Here is a 23612-nt window from a genome sequence, read left to right on the forward strand (position 1 = left end):
TTTTAAAAAATCTTGCACTACAAGGATATATTCTTAGAATAATGTTTTTCCATTTTTCATGCCTAATTGCTATAGCTGTAGGAATCCTTTTAGTTGACCCCTATGTTCAGTTAGCATTATTAAAGGTAACTAGTATACCTTTAACCACCAAGGCAATCCAGAAAACAGGCCATAGGCATGTTTTTGATTAAAGGAAAATACTGAATAGACACTACACTGTAGGAAGAAAAGAAATACAAATAGCTTAAAAAATCATGATAACCACATGTATGACATTAGAAAAGTAAATACTGTGGAGTAAAGTATCTCCATTATAATAAGGTATAGTGAGGGGATAGATGGAAGCTACTGAATTCCCTTCTATCTATGACTTAGTCTCTAAAGCCCATTTCTCTCTTAGATACAAAGTTATTTTTAAAAAACACACTTTTAGGTTAATGTAGGAATTTACATACTTACAAAATTCCAGAGGGGAGGAAAACATGACATTTAGTTAAATTCAACATAAGCCAAGAAAGAAGCCATCACTACCTCTTACATGTGTAAAAGGAGCTTCTGTACCTAACACATGCAGAATGCTAATTTTCTTCCAGAGTGTGAAAGCCACACAGCCCAAAGCTGACCTGATATTACCTACTTTAAAGCTTTTTAGTCAGTACTACCAGCGAATTATTAAATTTAGAAATGTGTTTATTTTTTGATATAAATTTTAAGGTCTAATTTTTCTTTATCTCAATTCTTTAAACATAACCCAATCTTAATTTTACAGAATCTGATAACCAAAAAGCAAGTGCTTTTTATTAGTTATACAATGACATACTGTCTGGATCAAATGGAAGATATTTCAAAAATATATGTTACATGTATCAAAAACCTATAAATTTTGCATATCTGTTATCCTAGCATTTCTACTTCTAAGAAATTATTTTAAGAAAAGTCATGAATGTACATAAGATTCAGTAAAGTGTTGTTTATAACTGAAAAGATATGTATAGTCAAAATATCCTTTAGAGGATTAAATAAATTATGATTCAGCAATATGACAGAATAGAAAAATAAAAATAGAAGAGAATGAGAATGACCTTGAGAAGGTGTTCACGATACTGTCAGTGAAAAAGGTTATGAAACAGTATACAAGCAAATGCAAGCCTATTTTATAAAAATACTTATTTAGCAAAATAAAGACAAATGATATTTACCAAAATATTAACACTGGTCATTTCAGCACAGTAGGACGATGATTATTTTGTTCACGCAGGGGTGACGGCTCGGCGCACGCGGTAGGGCCGGGATTATTTTGTTTAACCACCTCCTACCCCCTTTTTTATTTGAATTCTCTGTGATGAAGATGATTTTTTAAATGTGAAGGGTAGTAAGGGAGTTATTAACCTTAGATCAGTCCAAATATGCCCCAAAGGCGCCTTCTGCAAAGTAAGTATTTTTGTTCGGTTTACATCTGAGAAACTGCTTCTACCTTAAAATATGAGGGTCCTTCTGAGATCACATTCACTCAGACTCTCTCCAATTTGGGCAAACTACACTAAAGTTAATTATCACCTAAAAGAACAGATGAAAAATTACAAATCCTCACTTTAAAAAAAAAGGAACTAAGTATATACTACTAAATTATACAAAGTTGCATTATCTAAGTTTATTTATTGCAAAGATCAAGACAGCACACTGGAAGTTGGTGGCTTCTATTTCACACCATTCATAGCATTCACTCAATTCTCTTATTTCATTCACTCACCCGTGCAAAAAACTCAGTATACACACAATGATGTCTGATGCTTCTTGGTTCCCATAGTATAACAGGAAACTTGACATTTCAATTAAAAAGGTAAAATGAGGACATTTACCATCAGACTATAAAATTCCTCTTCTGGAAGAGGATACTATGGTATCTGAAGATCTGTTTTGGAAAAATCATATACAAAATGAAAGGGGCACCATTTCAAGAGCATTAGGACTACAGTAACTTATAATAAACAAACACATAATAAATCCAATCTTAACAAAAGCTCCAATAAGCTAAAACTATCTTGACAGGCACAACAAACAGTGTAAACACTGTTAATGGGCACCAAGTTTAATAGGGCAGACAATATTTGCTTCTGCATTCACACTTAATTTTTCAATTACATTTTTTTAAAAAAATGGTGCTGCTAAAGATATGAATGTTTTAAAAAATTAATTTTAATAAATATGGCAAATGCTAAAAATCTAGTTGGGTTATCATGCAGGATATTATATAACCAACCAAACTCAAATTTATAATAAAGGCAACTTGCATTCAAAATGAACTCTACCCTTATGTTTTATTAAAAGGGCAAACATCATGAATTAACCCAGCTGCTTACTTGAATTACAAAAGTAACATGATTCAATATGAAAATAAGAAACTGTCTACAAATCTCTGACAGTAATAAATTGCAATATACAATGCATACAGGAGTCATACAGAGCAACAAACTCTCGTACAAAAACAAAAATATTTTAATACCTTTAAAATCCAAATTTTTTTTTTAAAATCATTCATGAAAAAGATTCTCAAGTCAGAATTAACACCTCAATTAGTCAAGCATCAGGAAGCTACATTACAGCTATTTAATGTACAAAGAGACATCCTTCACCAGTCCTTTCCTTCAGATGTCTCTTCTCAGAATCGTACAGACTCTCTTGCTTCTCTACACGCCCCCTCCATCATTTCTTCAGATCATGAAAACTGAATTTGTTGAACACCGGAAATCTAAGATTAGAAAATTGAAGTGGATAAGAATTAAAATTAGTTTAAAAACATGCATATTATAAACACTCAATGGATAAAAACAATTCTAAAAAAAAAACTATATACAGTAAAAAAATAAGTCTACTCTCACCCCTAATCTCCATTCTCTCTACCCAAGAGAGCTACTTTAATTTCTTGTGTATCTTTCTAGAAATCTTCTATTCAAATAGAAATGTGTGTGGATATACTTTTAACCATTGAGAGAATACCAAACAGTTATATAACTTGAGAAAACAATATTTAACCTTTTCCTATTAGAGTAACAATAATAATGTGTTGAAATTAACTACCTGTGATCAAAATCAATGAACATAATCAATTTTTTAAATAATTTAAAATATACCTGTTGATATGATGTTGTGTAAACCATAACATTTTGTTGTTGACCATCTGCAGTTATTAAACCAGCTGGTAACTGATTAGCTAAAAATCAAACAAAAAAACAAGTGAGAAAAGATTTGCACCTACTTTCTTGGCCTCATCTGTAAAATTGTGTCAGTACTGTCTCATTAACAATTCTGCTGCTTACCAGTATAATCTCGGACCAAATCATCACCCTTCAAATTTTCCATTTTACAAAAAGCTCCCTAAAAAGCCCCTTTCTTCTACGACATTTTTTTATTTTCTGAGTCTTAATTTCTCTAAAGTATACTTTAGCTACTTACCCCTGTGTACAGATCTGCAGAAATGAGTTTCTTATTCATGGGCAGACCTACACCATGAGGGTTGGCTGGAAGCAACACTTACATAACTAAGTAGCACATATTTTACATATGAGAAACACAAACTATATAAAGTTTAGATGAGAAATATAATCACCTTTTATTTCACCATATAATATGATACTCAATTAAAAAAAATAAACCAGTTCCAATTTATTTAAATCATAAGATTTTATATTGCAAACTACAATTCTCAACATTCCTATCTCATGTGAATCTTAAACCAAAGCTAGGGGCTATGGAAGTTGGTCAGAACTATTAGTGAAAGATTATGTCTCCAGAATTTAAATTTACACTTATCCCTCAATGACTTCAAATATACAGGCATGAAGTAAGAACTATACAAGGAAGTGTTTTGTTAAAATTCTCAGAGCCGCCTGACCAGGCAGTGGCACAGTGAATAAAGCATCGGCCTGGGACACTGAGAACCCAGTTTTAAAACCCCAAGGTCGTAGGCTTGAGCACTGGCTCATCAGCTTGAGCACAGGGTCACTGGCTTGAGCATGGGATCAAAGACATGACCCCATGGTCGCTAGCTTGAGCACGGGGTCATTGACTTGGCTAGAGCCCCCCAACCTCCCCTGGTCAAGGCACATGTGAGAAAGCAATCAATGAACAACTAAGATGCCACAACTATGAGTTGATGCTTCTCATTTCTCTCCCTTCCTGTCTGTCTGTCCCCATCTGTCCATCCCCCACACCTCCTTTCTCTCTCAAAACAAAAACAAAACAAAAAAAATACTCAATGCTGATATTCCTAAGGTACCACTACAGATAAGAAAGTTAGTTGCATAAATGTATCACAACACTGCTTACTAAATGCCTCCTCTGTTAGCTCTTCACTTAGTCCATCTGTAGCTGTGACTGTTCCACCAATTCCTTTCTCGCCTTTCATTGCCTGGGAAAGGAAAACCAGAAACATAATCACTGCTATTCTATAGGAACTGTTTTTTCTAAATGAGAATACTTATATCCTAAAACTACACAGTGTTTTATTTTTACAAACACTACAGAGTATTTATTAACACTTCTGGTTAATTACATATGAAGGTCCCCTTCAAAATGCTAACTTGTTATATTAGTACTACTCATCACAAGACAGTCTTAATAATGAATTAGAAAATTTAAAATACTTTTGGGTAAAATTAAAGAAACTATTCTAACTCCACACTACATCAAAAGGAAAATCGAACTCAACTTACAAATGAAATAGTCTGTAAAATACTAGAAATATTCAGCTTCTGCATCTACTACAATGATCCAGGTCATCAATTATATATACTGCTCTCAGCCAAGTGGGCAGTACTGTAACAACATGGCTGGAGTTCAAGTCATCAATTATATATACTGCTCTCAGCCAAGTGGGCAGTACTGTAACAACATGGCTGGAGTTCAAAGTTTTTCTTTTCTTTTCTTTTTTAAACAATAAACGCCTTCATTACATGAGCTAAAATAGGAGGGAGGAGGATTTATTTACCTTTCCAGTCCTGATTTTCCTCAGACAGACAGCTTAAAATTTCTAAATCAAAATTATAATTTAGACCAAAGATCTCTAAGTTTCCAACTACTTTTAAGGTTCTATGATGCTGAAGATTTGAAAAAATACTGTGAAGAATTTACATATTCTCTTCCTACTTTAATCATTCCATGCAGGTATCTTACCCAAGTTGCAGTGTGGAAATAAACACACTGATCTTAACTCACTTTCAGAAAATTCATAGGCAAAGATAAACCACGTAGGAAGTGTAGAAGAATTCACTCAGTAATAAGAAAGGATTATAATTATAATTCCCTCTTTTTCTTATCTAAAAGGCCCAAGCTTTGAGACCGCTACCTCTTTCAAATTAGTAACAATAACAGCATGCACTAGCATTACTGAGCACTCGTTATACATAGTCTATGCCAAGGTAAGTGCAGTGCAGATTGTTCTACTTAGTCCTCTCAATAATGCTGGGAGGCAGGTACTATTATTAGCCTCACTTTACAGACCAGGAAACCAAGGCCTTAAGCACTTAAATAACCTGCCCAAGGTCACAGAGCTTACATGTGCTAGAGCTAGGATTCACCCTCCAGAGTCCTCGTTCTTAATCTACATAACTATGTTGTCATTAAAGGAAAAAGACAGGACTTACTATTTAAGTACAGTAACATAAGTGATTATACATGTCTGAAAAATGTTATGTAATTTGCTATAAAATGAATTTTTAAACAAATAATATTTTTAAAATTAGTGAATCGTGTATCTTATTTTCTTAAAAACATAATGGAAGACATTTTACGTACCTCTCTGAATTTCTGAAGGTATAATTTTAGAGGTTCTACATAACTGTCGAAGCCTAAAGTAGACATGGCGAAGAGAATATCTTCTCCATTGATTGTCTTCCGTTTCTCTTGATGGCATCTTTCACTTGCTTCAGACGTTATAAAGCTGATGAACTCACTCACACACTCTTGAACACATTCTTTGGCATCTTTTGCAATCTGAAGAGAGAAATCATCAGTCAATTTGCAGGAAATATAATCATCATCTTCCTAACAACCTGTAAAAATAAAAGGCTATTCAAAAGAATATAAACTTCAGTTTATGACTGTGACCCTTCAATTTTTGAAACATATGCTAATAACGTTAACATAATTATGCTACTAAAATTCCAACCCTCAGAGTAAGAATTAAAAACTCAAATACAAGTGAAAGAAGCTTTGACAACTATTGAGAGAAAAGATATAATTTAGGTATAAAAGCAACCACTGGATGTCCCCACCACCCCATGATGAAAACTTACTAATCAAATATCCTCCAAAAACCAATCAGGTCATGTATGCAATATACTGTGTGCTATAGACTCAGGTACAACTTCTCTGCTCTACCGTTCCATAAATAAGGACACCAGAATTAAAAACAAACAAAAACCCACTTAATCCACATAAGATTTACAAGGGAGTGAAATAATGACATCTGGTGACATATTTTCAACTGAAGATATGAAGTGTCAGGGATAGATTTTGAGTTTACTAAAAAACCTATCTAAAGAAGCACACACCAGCCTGACCTGTGGTGGCGCAGTGGATAAAGCGTCAACCTGGAAATGCTGAGGTAGCCGGTTCGAAACCCTGGGCTTGCCTGGTCAAGGCACATATGGGAGTTGATGCTTCCAGCTCCTCCCCCGTCTCTCTCTCTCCTCTCTCTCTGTCTCTCTCTCTCTCTCCCCCCTTCTCTCTCCTCTCTAAAATGAATAATAAAAAATAAATAAATAAAAATTTTAAAAAAGCACACACCTGCCACCTCATAAATACAATTCTTCTCTTAAGAGCCTGGGGTTTGTAAGTAAAACTAATGGACTAAATTATACAATTCCAAAGCCACTTCTAACAGGAATGACACTCAAAATCCTTGCTGAAACATACTGTCTTTTCATCTCCATGCCTATATTACACCCTAAACAAAAAAAGAGTTGAATAAATGCAGCCAAGCAAGATAATATAATGCAAGCTGTATATATAAATTTAGATTGTCTAGTAGTCATGTAAGAAGAAATAGGTAAATTACCATATTTTTCGCTCATAAGACGCATTTTCCCCCAAAAAAGTGGAGGGGGAAATGCCCGTGCGTCTTATGGAGTGAAAAATACGGTATTTTATTAAATATTTTAACACACCACTTGGTTCAGAATTTTTTTTTTCTTATTTTCCTCCTTAAAACCCTAGGTGCATCTTATGGAGCAAAAAACACGGTTATTTTAATTATGTTCTATTTAACCCAATAAACCCAAACTATTATTTATACACAGGATCAATTTTAAAACTGAGATATTTTCTTTTTTCATACAAGTTTTTAAAATCTGGCGTATGTATGACATTTACAAGAACATCTCAACTCGCTCAATAACATGTCAAGTACTCAAACCATATGTGGCTGGGGCTATGGTACTGGGCAGCGCAGGCCTAGCCTATTGTAGCAATAATCAGCAGTTGTGCTTTCTTCCCCTTAAAACATAAAGAGGACCTTTCACACTGGAACTTCGAGGCTGAGTGATATAGTTTAATAATATAATTATTTATAAGCTTTGTTACTTTCATATATACTTTATAAGCTACAATAAAACAATAGGAAAGTTTATTATGAAACATTAAATATAAAATGTGAATTTCATTTAAGACAAAGTGATGAGTACAGTAACAATGAGCTTTTAAAGTTGTTCTGGCCTGACCTGTGGTGGCACAGTGGTTGAAGCGTCAACCTGGAATGCTGAGGTCGAAACCCCTGGCTTGCCTGGTCAAGGCACATATGGGAGTGCTTCCTGCTCCTCCCCCTTCTCTATCTCCCTTCCCCCCCTCTGTCCCCATCCTCCCTCTTTAAAATGTATTAATAAAGAAAAATTTAAAGTTGTTCTAACAAAACTACCTAAAAATATACCAAGGCTCAGCCAGGCTGGTTGGCTAAGCGGTAGAGCTTTGGACTGGCGTGTTGATGTCCCAGGTTTTATTCCTGGCCAGGGCACACAGGAGAAGCGACCATCTGCTTCTCTATCCCACCTGCACCCCCTTTCTCTCTCTTCTCCTCCTGCAGGCATGGCTCAGTTTGAGCAAGTTGGCCTCAGGCACTGAGGATGGCTGGTGGCCTCGCCTTAGGGGCTAAAACAGCTTATTGCCAAGTAACAGCCCCAGGGGGTAAAGCAATTGGCCAGCAGGCATCTTGCTGGGTGGATCCTGGCCAGGGTGCATGCATGCAGGAGTCTGTCTCTGCCTCCCAGCCTCTCACTTAATAAAATCAATCAATCAATCAATCAATCAATCAATGTTAATAGCTATAATTTTATAAATACTGAAGTTGTTTACAAATAAAATTTTTTTAATCTTATCCATATCAGTCCAATATGACCCAATTTTGCTGCAATGTTATAGAAGTTAGAACATAGGTCCAAACCTGATAGTTCTAACAATGCACCTATTTTTAAAGATTTTTTTTATTTCATCTGCTTCCAATAGGTGGGGGGGGGCACGTTTTGGGGACATGACAACTAAAAATGGAACACTGTTCTGTAACAACTAGAATTGAAATATCTTGATTTGATGAAAGACTGAAATTAACAGCTAACTGTAGTCATGAACTATGTATTCATGTAGTTTTACATTCCCACCCCCCACTACCCCCAAAAATCTAGTTAGGTTTCTCCTTTGCATTACCTTCCCTGTTTGAGGTATGGCATTTTTCATTATCCGTGCCACATTTGCAATTGGAAGATATATATCTTGTTCTCTGAAACTTTCTTTTGAACCATTTGTGTCTTCGTGATCATTCATGCTGTCCTCAGTATCTAAAGAAATAAAAACAGTTTAGGTTTAAAGCTTCTCATAAGTTTTACTTTAAGCCCTGGCCGGTTGGCTCAGTGGTAGAGCGTCGGCCTGACATGCAGAAGTCCTGGGTTCGATTCCTGGCCAGGGCACACAGGAGAAGCGCCCATCTGCTTCTCCACCCCTCCCCCTCTCCTTCCTCTCTGTCTCTCTCTTCCCCTCCCGCAGCGAGGCTCCATTGGAGCAAAGATGGCCCGGGCGCTGGGGATGGCTCCTTAGCTTCTGCCCCAGGCGCTAGAGTGGCTCTGGTCGCAACAGAGCAACGCCCCGGAGGGGCAGAGCATTGCCCCCTGGTGGGCAGAGTGTCGCCTCCTGGTGGGCATGCCGAGTGGATCCTGGTTGGCGCATGTGGGAGTCTGTCTGACTGTCTCTCCCCGTTTCCAGCTTCAGAAAAATACAAAAAAAAAAAAAAAAGTTTTACTTTAAGATAGAGAAGAAAGACTATCTATATCAATCTCGGATGAGAACTAGTCTGGTTCATTTCCTCATCCTGTATAGGGATTAGGATAGTAGTTTCAGGGCCAGAACTAAACCTACTAATTTCAAACCCACACTTTTGTCCTCAACTCTGCCTACTCAAATCCTACCTACTCATTCTCCAGAAAGCTCAATAAAATCACAACTTTCAGAAGTAATCCTTCCTTTCACAAAATATCACAAGTGCCTCTCTGTATCTTTTCTGACACATTTTATAATTGTTTTTATTTCTGATTCCCTCCATTGGATTTGTTTCTGCTAGACACCAGGGATCAGCTTTGTGTCCTTCCCAGGACTCGGCAGCACCTCCAGAGAAAGTGTTCATAAATAAATCACATGACTCAGCTATAAAACATCCAGACCTTGACCTATGATGATGGCTCCTTGAATACAACTAGATTTAGAGCTTGTATGTTTATCCAAAGCCAAACTATATAGAAAGGAAAACTGGATTTGAATATTACTGACCCAATTGGATTATTTTTAATATGGTAAGGTTTTTTGGCGTTTTTTTTTTGTTTTTTAATATGGTAAGTTTTTAAACAAAGCACTAGCAATGATGAATTTTCAGACACTGGCTGGGTAGCCCAGCTGGTTCGAGTGTCATCCTGATGTGCCAAGGTTGCAGGTTCGATCCCAGTCAGGGCACATAAAGAATCAACCAATGAATGAATAAACAAGTGGTATGACAAATTGATATTTCTCTCTCTCTCTCTCTCCCCCCCCTTCTTCTTAAATCAATAAATAAAAAGTGAATTTTCAAATTATGTAGATTTAGATATAACTGAAGCTTTCACGGTCCCTTTTATGATTAAATGTATTATCTGGTAAGTAAACTTCCCACTTTGTATAAATTGAATAGGAAGGCACTTAAGCTGATTCAATATACATTTTTATGTGTTTATTTTTTGTGACAGACAGAGAAAGGGACAGATAGGGACAGACAGTAAGGAAGGGAGATGAGAAGAATCAATTCTTCATTGCGGCACCTTAGTTGTTCACTGACTGCCTTCTCATATATGCCTGGGGGGGAAGGCTGCAGCAGACTGAGTGACCCCTTGCTCAAGCCAGCAACCTTAGGTTCAAGCTGGTGACCTCAGGGTTTCGAACCTGGGTCCTCTGCGTCCCAGTGGGATGCTCTATCCACTGCACCACCGCCTGGTCAGCTTATGTGTTTAAAATGATGTTATCAAAATTAACCTGTTTGCATATGTTTCAGGATGAAGTAACTAATTGCCCGTTAAAATATATATCAGCATTTTTGCCTGACCAGGCAGTGGCACAGGGGATAGAGCGTTGGACTGGGATGCAGAGGACCCAGGTTCAAAACCCCAAGGTCACTGGCTTGAGCATGGGGTCACTCACTCTGCTGTAGCTCCCGCCCCCCCATTAAGGCACATATGAGAAAGCAATCAATGAACAACTAAGGTGCCACAACAAAGAATTGATGCTTCTCATCTCTCTCTCTCCCTTCCTGTTCATCCCTATCTGTCTCTTTTTCTCTGTCAAAAAATAAAATAGAAAATATATCAGCATTTTTAATCTTACACATCAGATGCCACAAAACTAAATTATTTCTGATAGGCCGATACAATATTGCTATTCTAATTCCTGAATAGTTCTAACTTAATATTAAATAAAAAACAAAAATAAATCTGTTCATAAGTACTAGAAATAATAGGTAGCAACTCACCCTCTAAGGAACTATTTTATTTACTGTATCACCTGAGAAAGAATTTTCCATATTTAATTCTCAAATAGACAATCAGTAACAAAATTTTAAGAAACTTTAAAAAGGCATTCGTACTTCACAGAATTCTTTTCTAGGCCCTGGCCGGTTGGCTCAGTGGTAGAGCATCAGCCTGGCGTGCAGGAGTCCTGGGTTTGATTCCTGGCCAGGGCACATAGGAGAAGCACCCATCTGCTTCTCCACCCCTCCCCCTCTCCTTCCTCTCTGTCTCTCTCCCCTCCTGCAAGCCAAGGCTCCATTGGAGCAAAGTTTGCCCTGGCACTGAGGATGGCTCTGTGGCCTCTGCCTCAGGCACTAGAATGGCTCTGGTTGCAACAGAGCAACGCCCCAGATGGGCAGAGCATCGCCCCCTGGTGGGCATGCCGGGTGGATCCCGGTCGAGCGCATGCGGGAGTTGGTCAGACTGCCTCCCCGTTTCCAACTCCAGAAAAATACAAAAAAAAAAAAAAAAAGAATTCTTTTCTAGAACTCATCATTCTTTAAAGACTATTTCTAATTAAGATGGCATGGCATGCCTTTTTAGACTTTCACTGAATTGTAATGCAAAATTGCTAGTTTTCCTATAAAGACAAACTAACCTAGAATATCATATTAATAAAATTTCCACTTCCTCATTTGTTTCCATTTGAGAATTTGTCTCCAGTTGTGGCTTTCTTACCATCATGAGGCTGTATGACATAATGACTTCCTCCAATATAGTCGGCAGAAATCCCTAGTTGAGAAGCATCTGTTGTAGAACTGTCACCATCCATCTATGAGGGGAAAATAAAGTTTTTCAATATTCTCCAATAAAACTTGTCAAAAAATAATAGATTCTGTGCTCATGAAATATCATAGGATGGGTCACTTACATTTTTCATAGCTTAAGCTTACTAAAAGAAAAACATTTGTATTTCCTGATTTGAAAACCTTTTGATAATTTGCCAACTATCCAAGAGCCCCCTGTCTGTCCTCCATAAACAATAAGCCTAAGACCAACAGGGAAACAAAATAAGGAAATGAATCTAAAGCACACACCTCCTTCTTTTCAATTGTATAATCCTCATATATAGTGTAGGCAGGATGATTTACAACCTAACTTATCCCTCGATCAATAAGCAAAACCAAAATTAGTAGTCTCCTGAAAGTCACTTTCAGGTCTCCTGCTAAAGCCTGACATTCCTAGGCAAACCCTTGTGTTCCTGCTGCAAACTTTGTGGTCTCACAGAAGTTCCACAATAGACAATGTCTTGGTTCAAATTGTTTTGGGTGAGAAGCATATGGATTCCTCGCACAATCGGTACCCACATAACCAACGTACACCCATATTTTGAATAAGCCCATCAACCTCCAATTCTAGCCAAAGGTCAGTTTTCCCTTTTCTCCACCCTCAAACTGTTGATATAAAAAAGAAAAGGAGGGGTTAAAGAAATTGGAGATCTGCATATACAAATAGGAAAATTATAACCACAGACAAGAGTGAGAATTAAAATGACTAATTAAAAAAACGCCCACTTAATTAACTTTGCTCAAGCTAAAAGACTTCTAAAAGGGAAAAACTGAGGGTAGGGGACCAGAACCATTAGTTTTAAACTGGCTGCATTCCATTTCACCAACATGGTAAATCCTGGAAGTTTTTCTGCTTTGCATATACTAAAAAAGAAAAAGAGATTGGCTAGTTGTGGGTAGAAAAAAAATTAATGCATTATATGAGTAAACAGTGTAGCAAAATTTAAGTGTAATTTAAACAAGCTTTCAGGCCAAATCAAGAGACACTTGATCCTAAACGTGCATCAAGGCCCAGGAACCAGCACAAACTTAATGGTATTCATTGTAGTACTTGAGTCCTTGTTTAACACCTGTCTTCTTTTCCATCTCTGCTGGATTTTTATCTAATATTAAAATACCAGGCTCGTTTCCAAACCTTCAATAACATGGCATTTCTTTGATGCATCTGTTGGCTGTGGTATCTAATTTAACTATAGCTACAAACACACTTCCATAATTTATATCATTGTTCTAAGGGGGTAGATAACAGAAATCACCTACCTTTAATAACTTGTGAAAGTATAGGGTGCCTATTTACTGATACTTCTTAGTGGCTTTTAAGAGGTGATAAACAGTCAGTGAGCTCTGACTCTCATGCCTACTGATCCCTGACAATAAGCATCCCTACTGGTTAAATGTATTTCTACATAAAGCGAAAATCGCCTTCCCCATCGTAAACAGCTAACTTAATGAACGTGAAACATACCCGAATATGAAATGTTATATTGATCCTAAAATGCAAACAAGATAGTAAGAGAGTAGTCTTTAACAGATAGATATGATGATGGATTTATTAGCCATAAATAAGAGCTCAATTAGAATAGCTGTGAATTGACTAGTTTTTACAATGCCCTAGGGGACATCAAGGTGCGAAGACAGGACCAGTGGTTAAGAACACACAACTGAAAACAAATATTTTTTAAGGGCAGAGAGGAAAAAAACACTAACAAATTATTTCCAAAATGAATATCCACAGGATACCAAGTCTTTTTTAATTAGCTGACAAGCAGGATACTGTTTAAATAACCAGGATCTGGGAGATTAATTTATAAACATAACATAAAACTATTAAAAGGCAAAATGTTTAAATCACATCATCTTGTCAAGCACTGGAATCAGCAGCAAGATCATCATTTGGATTAACAGAATTAACCTCTAAACTTCAGTCTTCTAAAAAACACTTCTGAAAGTACTATTTCAGAGCTGTCAGAATTAAACAGAGAACAGAAACCTGCTAAGGCCAGTGTCTGGCACTTGGAGTACTCAGAAGACATCAGATATCCATCATCGTCCCTGCTCTGAAGATAAGCCACACCATCTCTGTTTCAGCTGTAAGTTTTCAGTTCTGCAAGTTTTAGTTAGTTTTCTTGTCATTTCATCACACTTTGTCTTCCTCTTCTCTTTCTACCATAAAATTTGTGCCCTATACTTTAAAGCCAGTGTTTACCCATCCATCCTCCTGAAATCTTTTGAGTTTACTCCATTCTGCAAGCCAAAAATTAAGTTTTCCTGTCTCTGAATCCTCAAGACACTTAGTATCTTCCATTTAACAAATTTGCCTCATCTTGGATGCTTACAATATGCTATCCATATAATGAGAGGGGAAACTTGCTACATATGTTCCATAGGTTTTTTCTAGGTCTAAAGCAGCCTATAAAAATTTACAAAATAGGTTATAGATTGTAAGTAAGCCAGTCAACAAATATTTACCAAGTAAACACTTATTTAACAGGTCCATGCTATGTACTAGTAACAAGAGTTGACAACACAGAAAAGTCTCTGTCCTCATCTTGTAGTGATGACAAATGCTATGTAAACTGGGGGCACGAGAAAGAGATGGGAAGTACTTCCAAGGAACAGGTTCTGGAATCAGATCATGTGGTTTGAGTTCCCTACTTACTGGTCATGAGATCCTGAGAAGTAGGATGAGAACAGGATTTACTATGGAAAGACAACCTTGTACAGGGGTACTCAGTAAATGTTATATATAGCTATTAGATACAAAAAATTGTTAGTGCTAAGGAAAACAAAGATGTTTTGTTGTATGCTTTGGTAGTTTATTCCGAAAGGGACCTCACTAGTCTGAGAAGTCAAGGAAGAGTGTCTTAGGAAATAATATTTCAACGGAGACTTGAAGATAAAAAATCAGGCACAAAAGATGGGAAAAGAATGTTCCAGACAAAGGAAATAGGGAGCCTGACCAGGCGATGGCGCAGCGGATAGAGCATCGGACTGGGATGCAGAGGACCCAGATTCGAGACACCGAGGTCGCCAGCTTGAGGGTGGGCTCATCTGGTTTGAACAAAAGCTCACCCGCTTGGACCCAAGGTTGCTGGCTCGAGCAAGGGGTTACTCAGTCTGCTGAAGGCCCATGGTCAAGGCACATATAAGAAAGCAATCAATGAACAACTAAGGTCTCGCAACAAAAAACTGATGATTGATTCTTCTCATCTCTCTCCGTTTCTGCTTGTCTGTCCCTATCTATCCCTCTCTCTCTGTCCCTGTAAAAAAAAAAAAAAAAAAGGAGTAGGGAAATATAGTCCTTGTGGATTAGAATGAGTTACGGTAAGTAGGGGCAGTGCCTGTGAACAAAAACAAATGCAAAAAGAATTTTAGCAAAGGGCAAATCAGATTTCTTTCCTAAAAGATCACTCTGGCTACAGTCCAGTGGAAAACTGAACTAAGGGGAGCAAGACTGGGGCAGACCAGAAAGACCACAGCGCTGTAGTCAAGGCGCAGTTTCGGGCAAGGAGGTCACTCCAGTGTCTGGAGATGGAGAGATGGAGAGAACAGAGGCTGCAGAGATTTTAGTAGTAGGTGAAATCAACACACTTGGTAACTGATTGAATTAAGTGCTGGAGGAAGAACCAAGGATAATGCTGGGATTCCTGAAACTGGGTAGACAAATGGCCACCACTGCATAAAATAGGAAAGGAAGGGTTGAATGTTGGGCCCTGCAAAGAGCCTGGCTGAATGTGGTGACCGTGAATGCATAGTGGTATTAGTATGTCTACTTGTTACACAGGCCTAGTGTAAGGACAGAGAAGCTAAAGTACTGGATTTCATGCAGACAACAAAGAGGGAAGAGCATGTAGGAATGTGACAAGAGAACAGGTAGAACGATGAATCGTTAGATTCCAGGGAACTGGTAAATATGGACAGAGTAATTAAATCCCATTAAATTAATTTAGTGACTATTCTAATTATTTAGCTGAAAATAGGGTTCTCTAAAATATGTAAAATTAATGGTCAGCTGGCTAAGCTAATAAATTTTTATTCTCTAATTTTTTCATGTAGTAGTATATAAACTATACTAATAATTTGTTGTACAAATGCAGTAGATAACGCTCTCTTTAATAAGTTTAACATTTACTGAACCCTTTCTAAATATCTTACGCAATGTTCACAACCCTGTGAAGGAGGTGAGAAAAAAATGGAGATGACAGGAGGCTGTCTTGCCAAAGCCAGAGTCTCAGATGCCACGTTTTTATAGTATTTGTTCCTGCTAGTTTTTCCTATAGTCCTTATGCCTAAATCTTTAATTTGTCCCTCCTAAATGCTAAGTCTCCTGATGGTATATAAAACATTTAAAGTTGCTTCTCAAACAAGGACAATATTGTAACATGGTAAGAAATGCACCAGGTTTCAGATTCACCTTACAGGAGGCAGTGATGGAACACTGCTTAGAACACACTGCCTGGGCTTGACACCGGACTCCCCGCTTACTAGCTGTATGTCTTTCTGCACCATCATCTTTGTACTTTGACTTCCCCTTTTTCAAAATGGGGTTGCTATGATAAAAAGTACTTAGCAAAGAGTACATAGTAAGAACTAGACAAATGAAACATTGTGTGATTACTGTCCCTTCAAATACAGTTCTCATCATTCCTTCCAGGTATAAAAAGTGGATCTCCCACTTAACCTCACTATTTTATTTTCAATTCCATCTTACGGGCTTATTAAAATCTTAGTGCTAGAATGGGCCTTATTTAGGGATCACCGGGTACAGTTCTTTTATTTTAGCAGTGAGGCAATCATAGCTCAAGGAAGTTGTGACATACCTGACGTCAACAGATAGAGTAGCAGATCCAGAACTACATTTCCGAGCAGGTCAAGTGGTATCTCTCCACTAGGTCATCCTGGGAAATCCCCACAGACCATGCAGTTCTCCTCTCCATCTAAACATCAGTTATGTATCTTCAGACTAGTTTTTAGTGATACCCTCCACCTATCCAAATACCATTCATCCTTCAAGGCTCATTAGAAGGCTTACAGGCTCCTTCCATGACTTTTCCAATTTCGCAGGCCTACCACACCTCTGTTCTTTACACTTATTCTATCCTTAGAACCAGTATTTTCCATCCTGCACATAACTGTCCTTGAGGTACTCAGTTTGATTAAGCCCAACCAGATAGCGTCTCAAAAACTGGTACAAGCTTTTTACCCCGTAGCTTTGACAGGGGCCCGCAGGAAATACTATATGCCAAGTCACTAAAAAGGAGAAAGCATCAGGAATAAGTATAGGTACTTACTATCTGTCTAGATTTGAAAGGCATTCATCCTATCAGGAATCTCCAATAAAAAATCAGTTATAATTTCGTTTCCAGCTAATTACTATGCAAATTACACTGAAAACCAAAACATACTCACCGTCATGAAATACTGTCAGAACCGTGTTGTCAGTGGCCTTCCAGAACACCTGTCTAAATTGGTGTCTAATCTTTGCCCAAATTCAACCTAGAAGGTAAACATGTCTTAGTAGAACTGTAAAGCCTACAGGTTTTCTTCTTTGTTAAATTTTAAAAGGTATGTGTAATTTTACCTACTATTCTTATTCAATGGAGTGCATGGTATAAAACTGTGCAAAAAGCAGGCACCCAATAAATGTTTGTTAAATTGGAAGATTTCTTTTGGAGAACTCATATTTAAAATAAGTTGATTCCATGGGGAGGCGGGAGTACACCAACCACCAACTGCTTTTCCAACATAATCCTGAATTTAGTCATGCTCATCATAAATATTCATCACAAGACACCAAATTATATAATATGCAAGAGACCAAAAATTACACATCTAAACTACTGAAAATATTAACACCCAAGACACAATATCAACCTAATTTGGGGAGTGGTTTTTTGAATGAGATACAGGGGACCAAAAGCTCAAAAGGGGAGAAAAATTTATCTTAGAATATAATGCTTTTAAATATCTCAGATTATACTGGAAAGAAGATACACGCTGCCCAGAGAAGATACTGTACATAGAACACCACCACAATCAGTCAAGACTTCTATTTATAATTTTAAAGCACCATCATTCTGGACTAAAATTGCATCTGAACAGCTCTTCATTCTCACTGTAAATAGCTAAAAAAATTGGTTTTCCCATTTTTTCAAATGAAACAATTAAAGAAGGAGTGTCAAAACAAAAACATCCTTTCAATGTTAATTTTAAGGGGAAAAAATACTCATATATTCCAGGGCTAAATCTAGTAAACAGAAAAAACTAGAGCCACTGAATTGAATTTTTTAAAAGCCCATTACAAGGGTAGAGGCAGCAAAGACAGGCTGACATTACCTGCTATAATCGTTAAAGTAATTCTTAATTTCTTTTCAAATATTGTGCTCTTTCTAATCCTCAAATTATTCAGAAAATTCCTTCCTTGTAGCTATGTGGTTGGTTTTTTTTTAAGGGTGTCTTTGAAAAAAAAATCCTCACAACACTTAAAATATAAAAGCCACATATATTTGTATATTCTGCTTGGTGGGGGAGGGGCATTTACACCTCGCCGCAAGCACTCACCCCAACCGTTGAGTATTTATTTAGTCAGTATATTAAAAAACACCATCACCTCATATGGTATGTGTTTTTTTAAGACAGGTTATGATATATGTAAAAGCTCAAGGGAATGCATACATCTGTTTAATGTTTGAAGAAATGCAAATCTGCATCCAAGAAAAGCAGCAGACCCTTGCTCCACCCTCCCTTCTTCTGCATCAACAACCGGAGTTTTGCAGCAATAATAGTTCTTTAAATTAAGCTACTAGAGCAGCGTGGAAAAAGAGTAACTGAAGTGCCTTTTAAGGAATTCTGATTAAACTTTCAATACTTTACAAATTAAACCCCTATTTATTAATGCCACTTATGTTGACTGGTTTACCTCATCACTTTCTGATGCTGATTAGTTTGCATAGGGAGAGCCCAGACCACCCCAGTGATTCGTGCCACGACCCACGGAACTGTTAAGTCTAAAAGGATTAGTGGGATGCTGCCTTTTTTTTTTTTTTTTAAAGATCATATGCTACCTAAACTTGTTTAAATTATCTTGTTATAGTGCTTTGGAGGAGATTAGAACTTGTGGGTGCTCCGTAATTCTTTGTTCTCGGAGACTACCGCTCCTAAGGCCCGACACATCCTCCTCGCCTCCCACCCAAGATTAAACCTTAGTCCAATCCGAAAGGCTTCCTTCCCACCTTCGGGGCAAGTCCAGGGACCGCAAGCCGCCAGATGGCTGCATTCTTTACGGGAAAACCAGACTGCGGGAAGACCAAATCCATTCCTTCCTCCCGGGGACCTCGCTTCCTCCCCACGAAGGTGCGCGGGCTGGCTCGGAACCCATCTGTCAGTCCCGCCCGTGCGGGGCGGCCGCCCTGGCGCGCGTCCCCCGACTCGCCCGGCCTGGCCCGGGGCCCGCGCCCAACGCCTGTCGCCCGTCCGCCGCGCGGTGCCCCGGGTGCTGGGGCGGACAAAGCGGCCGGGCCCCGCATGCCCCCGCGGGCAGAGGGGCGCTCCCCGGGGACCCCCGCACGGCTGCCAGGCCGAGGGGCAGGGTCGGGGTCCGAACCACGTCCCACCGCCCCCTGGCTGGCTCCCCGCACAAAAATGGAGCCGGCGGGGGAGCCACCGAGAGGGGGCCCGACGGTGCCCCTGCGCCCATTCTTCGGCCTCTGGCCCTGAGCTCGGCGGCGGCGAGCGGGAGGCGGCCTGGCCCGCGTCCCGCCGCTCCTCGGGCGGCGCACAAAGAGCCGCGCCGCGGCCCGGTGCCCGCTCCCCGGCCGGCCCGCAGCGGGAGCGGCCTCGCAGGCGCCAAACCGGCCCCGGCCCGGGCGGGAGCGCGGGCGGGAGGGAGACGAGTGCCCCCGGCCACAGCGGCGTTGGCTGCGGGGACGGCGCCGGGAGGAGACGGACATTTCATTCGAGCTAAAGTGGAGTCGGTTTAGGAGCGATCATTGGCCGAAGCGAGACACAAACCTCCAATGCAGCCCTGGTTGGCTCCCGTCTCCAATCGGCTGTTTGGTTGGACAGAAAATGGCTGCGAAGGAACCAGTCCCAGCGCGGAGCTCCTCTTCCAGCACTCGGCCTCCCCTCCCTCCGCCGCGGGCCGCTTCCCTTCGCGCGACACCCTCCCTCCGCGCCTCCCGCGCGCCCGCCCGCCGTGGCCCCGCCCCGGCCCTACCGCGTGCGCCGAGCCGCCACCCCTGCGTGAGCTAGCGGAGCGGGCTGCGCCCGGGGTGCGCGGTGAGCGGGCCAGCGCGCCGCGCTGGGGCTTCCAGGGGCCAAGATCCAGCGAGCTACTAAGGTCTGTGCGGGCTTTCTTCCCACGGTATTTCCCTGGGCCTCTGCCAGGTGTGATTTCTCAGGCCTCCCTCTCTTTTCAGCCCCCACCTCTCCCACGTGGAAATGTCTCACCCGCCTGAGTGTAGCTGGCCTGCGCCTCGATTTTTAAGAAGGGGAAACCAAGGGCAGAAGCTGCCAGCCAGGGCGACACCTGAGCCACTGGGTAGATTTGAACGACAGTTACCTCCTGGACCGCCTTCAGCACCTCGTGTTTTCCTTGTGTCCCTATTAACTTTGCCAAGTGCACTACGTTCCCTCAGACTTGGTTACTGAGCTTCAGTGTTGGCTTTTCAGATTTCAGCTAAAGATACAATCATACCTGGCCTGTGGTGGCCAGTGGGTAGAACGTTGACCTGGGACTGCTGAGGCTGCCTGGTGGAAACCCTGGGCTTGCCAGGTCAAGGCACATAGGACAAGCAAGCAATGAAGAACTAAAGTGAAGCAACTATGAGTTGATTCTTCTCGCTCCCGGTCCCTTCTCTCCTCTCTCTGTAAAAATCAGTAAATAAAATCTTAAATTAAAAAAAAATAATAACGATGCAATCCACTCCTCCAGGTTTAACAGATTGGTCAGTCTAGCTAGCCTTCACCCCAACTTAAAATATTGAATTTCCTGCCCTCCCAGCCCCCAATCCTCCCGACCACTCCCATGTAGTTGACTTGTGGCTTTTCCCAAACAGATGACATTTAAGATGCAAGAAAACATAGCTCACTCTCTCCTGAGTGTAGCCAAGTTCCCTTGCAGTCTTTCCCCGACTGCAGTCTGGGTCGGACTTCCCTGATCTTGACCATCACAGATGGGCGGCGAGCCAGGAGCCACTCACTGCATAGGGTGGCAGGATTTCTGCAAAGGGAGACGGAATCGCCTTCCTTTTACTTCCACTAAAGAAATGGCCCTGGCCTGTTAGCTCAGCAGTAGAGCCCAGCATGTGGAAGTCCTGGGTTCGATTCCCCGCCAGGGTACACAGGAGAAGAGCCCATCTGCTTCTCCACCCTTCCCCCTCTGCTTTCTCTCTGTTTCTCTCTTCCCCTCCCGCAGCCAAGGCTTCTTTGGAGCGAAGTTGGCCCCAGCACTGAGGATGGCTCCATGACCTCCGCCTCAGGCGCTAGAATGGCTCTGGTTGCAGCAGAGCAATGGCCCAGATGGGCCCAGTGGATTCCGATGGGGCGCCTGCAGGAGTCTGTCTGCCTACCCCCACCCGGCTTCTCACTTTGGGGAGGGGGGAAGTGGCATGGTGCCATATGCAAGTTTCCAGCTTTAATCATTTAGAAATATATAGGCATGCTTTATTTATAGAGCTCCTACTGTTTCATCGCATATTTTAACATTTCTGCAGCAAATAAAGAAGCAAAGACAAATGGAAGTCTCCAAATTATTCCAAGAGCAGTATGGAGCAATGCCACTGTGGAATCAGACAACCTGATTTGAATCTTAGCTCCTTTTGCAGGCTTGCAACCCTGGCCAAATTGCTTTAACCCTGAGTGATAGTTTGTTTATTCAACCTCCACAATGGGATAATACTAGCTACTTCTTACCCTTGTTTGGAATTAACATCAAGTAACTATACACAGAAAGCCTTAAATCTTTTGGCTCATCTCATATCTCTTATATGATATAAATTTTAATCTCCATCAAACTTTTAAAAACTGTTATTTGCTTTAAAAAAAATAAATTTGGCCTGCGTTTTACTCCCTTTATCTATGATTGTCCATAAAGTGGAGGTTTAGGAGCAAAATGACGTGCTCAAAGGTAGGAAATATAATAAAAAGGGAGTAGTGGAATCAAAAGTATGACTAATCTACACACTGGATGATGAACCAAAACATGTTAAGATGACTGTTTTCTCTGAGCTAATGTATTATTTCAGTATCCTTGATCTAATCTACATACTTAATTCAGATGCAAAAAAGTTATTCAGCACCTACTGTTTACCAGACACTGCTAGGAGCCCCAGGGCTACAAAGGTGAGTAAAGCACTCTCCTACCCCTGGGAGCTATTCATTCCAGGCGACTGGGGACCTAGTCTACACCCTCTCTTCAGTAGAATCCCAGATCCTCTTGCCTTGACAGCCTGTCCTTTTATACCTGTATTCAGGAAGCCCCCGATGTTTATAATTTTTCATGATCACATGGTGAAAGATGTGTGTATCACACTTTAGTCTTGGGAAAGACATTATAGCTAATCTAAACTTTGTATTAAAGTCAGAGGACAGGTGATTGTATGGTATATGGAACCCACAGCTGCCCCTGAGTTTGCACCACCGTTTATGATTCATAATTCAGCAAACAATGAAACAATCTCTGGCACATTGAAAACTTCCCAGTTGGATTTTACTTTATTATTTTGATGAGGCCTCATGGAATTCCCATGATGACAGTGATTGGACTCTTGCCCCTCACTTCTCAATCCTGTCTGTGGACTGAAGGTCTGAAGGGATCTGGCTTCTGTTTCCCTCCTCTCCCCAACCTCACCACCTTCTAGACACACTAGTCTTGGCTCTGCTAAACACACACACACACACACACACACACACACACACACACACGCGCCTCTTTCCTGAAGGTGTTAACTTGCTTCTTTTCATCTCTGAGGTCTCATTTCTTCAGAGTCTTCCTCTGACTTCCCCACCCAGTTACTCTTTACAATGTCATCCAGACATTTCATCCTATGTGAAGGCAAATACTATGTTCACTCCAATGCTTAGCTTAATTAGATTACCTTGTTTTTTTGTTGACATAAATGTATTCCAAGTGGTAATACTTCTCATTACCCCCACTACTACCACCATGGTTCAAGCCACATCCCTCACCTCCTATCCTGTCTTCCTGCTTATGTCCTGGGCTACAAAGCAACCAGAATAATCCTTCCAAGTTGAGCAAAGGAAGAAAACTGATTGTTCTTTGGCCATAGTACAAATAACTACAGATTCTATTTTAATTTATCAATGACAAACTCCCAAGCAATGACAGGCCCTTGCTTCAGAAAGTTAGCGAATCAGCACTCCAGTAATCCAGCTGATTCCTTAGCTAAAGGTCAACTCATCTCTAAACAGTCCAGTTTCTAAAAGTGCTAATCTCTGAACCCCATGCTTCCCAAAACATTGTGCAAGATCACAGATTTCTTTGTTCAGAGATACTGTCCTTTGCTTAGTAAAACATATATTTAACACTATTTGTTTCTTTAAGATTTAAATGGTGGCCTCTTTACTAGACAAAGCCCTATGGGATTTGGGATCTGTCTACTCTCTGCTCCCTATCTAACTTAATCTCTTCCTACTTTCTCCTTTGCTCACTCCATGCCTTGTCCCTACTTCTGGCAGGAAGACTCCTGCTTCACTGCCTTTCCATTGGCTGTTCCATCTGCCTATTACATTCTCC

General features: G+C 40.2%; 1 protein-coding gene and 1 long non-coding RNA gene across 6 annotated transcripts in view; one reads left to right on the top strand and one right to left on the bottom strand.

Moving 5' to 3' along the window:
• Positions 1-1636: 1636 nt before the first annotated feature.
• On the bottom strand, positions 1637-19998 carry NFYB (nuclear transcription factor Y subunit beta). Of its 4 annotated transcripts, none has more exons than XM_066263127.1 (8): positions 19868-19998; positions 17267-17353; positions 11748-11841; positions 8695-8825; positions 5794-5991; positions 4327-4408; positions 3132-3211; positions 1637-2749 (listed from the first exon to the last, which is right to left on the bottom strand). In XM_066263127.1, exons 2-8 carry the CDS (start codon positions 17270-17272, stop codon positions 2717-2719), a joined length of 624 nt encoding a protein of 207 aa, XP_066119224.1. In that variant the 5' UTR covers positions 17273-17353; positions 19868-19998; the 3' UTR covers positions 1637-2716. The 4 variants fall into 4 exon arrangements, with proteins under 4 accessions (XP_066119224.1, XP_066119232.1, XP_066119241.1 ...); XM_066263135.1 differs by lacking the exon at positions 19868-19998 and adding an exon at positions 19090-19819; XM_066263144.1 differs by lacking the exon at positions 17267-17353 and having other exon boundaries at positions 19868-19984.
• An 81-nt stretch (positions 19999-20079) lies between these two features.
• LOC136326762 (uncharacterized) overlaps positions 20080-23612 on the top strand; it is a 76414-nt gene continuing 72881 nt past the window's right edge. For both annotated transcript variants that reach the window (XR_010729515.1, XR_010729514.1), the window contains exon 1: positions 20080-20195. This is a non-coding gene — a long non-coding RNA (uncharacterized lncRNA). The remainder of the gene's footprint in view (positions 20196-23612) is intronic.

This window comes from Saccopteryx bilineata, chromosome 1 (assembly GCF_036850765.1).
Source record: "Saccopteryx bilineata isolate mSacBil1 chromosome 1, mSacBil1_pri_phased_curated, whole genome shotgun sequence".
In the NCBI taxonomy this organism is placed as follows: domain Eukaryota; kingdom Metazoa; phylum Chordata; class Mammalia; order Chiroptera; family Emballonuridae; genus Saccopteryx; species Saccopteryx bilineata.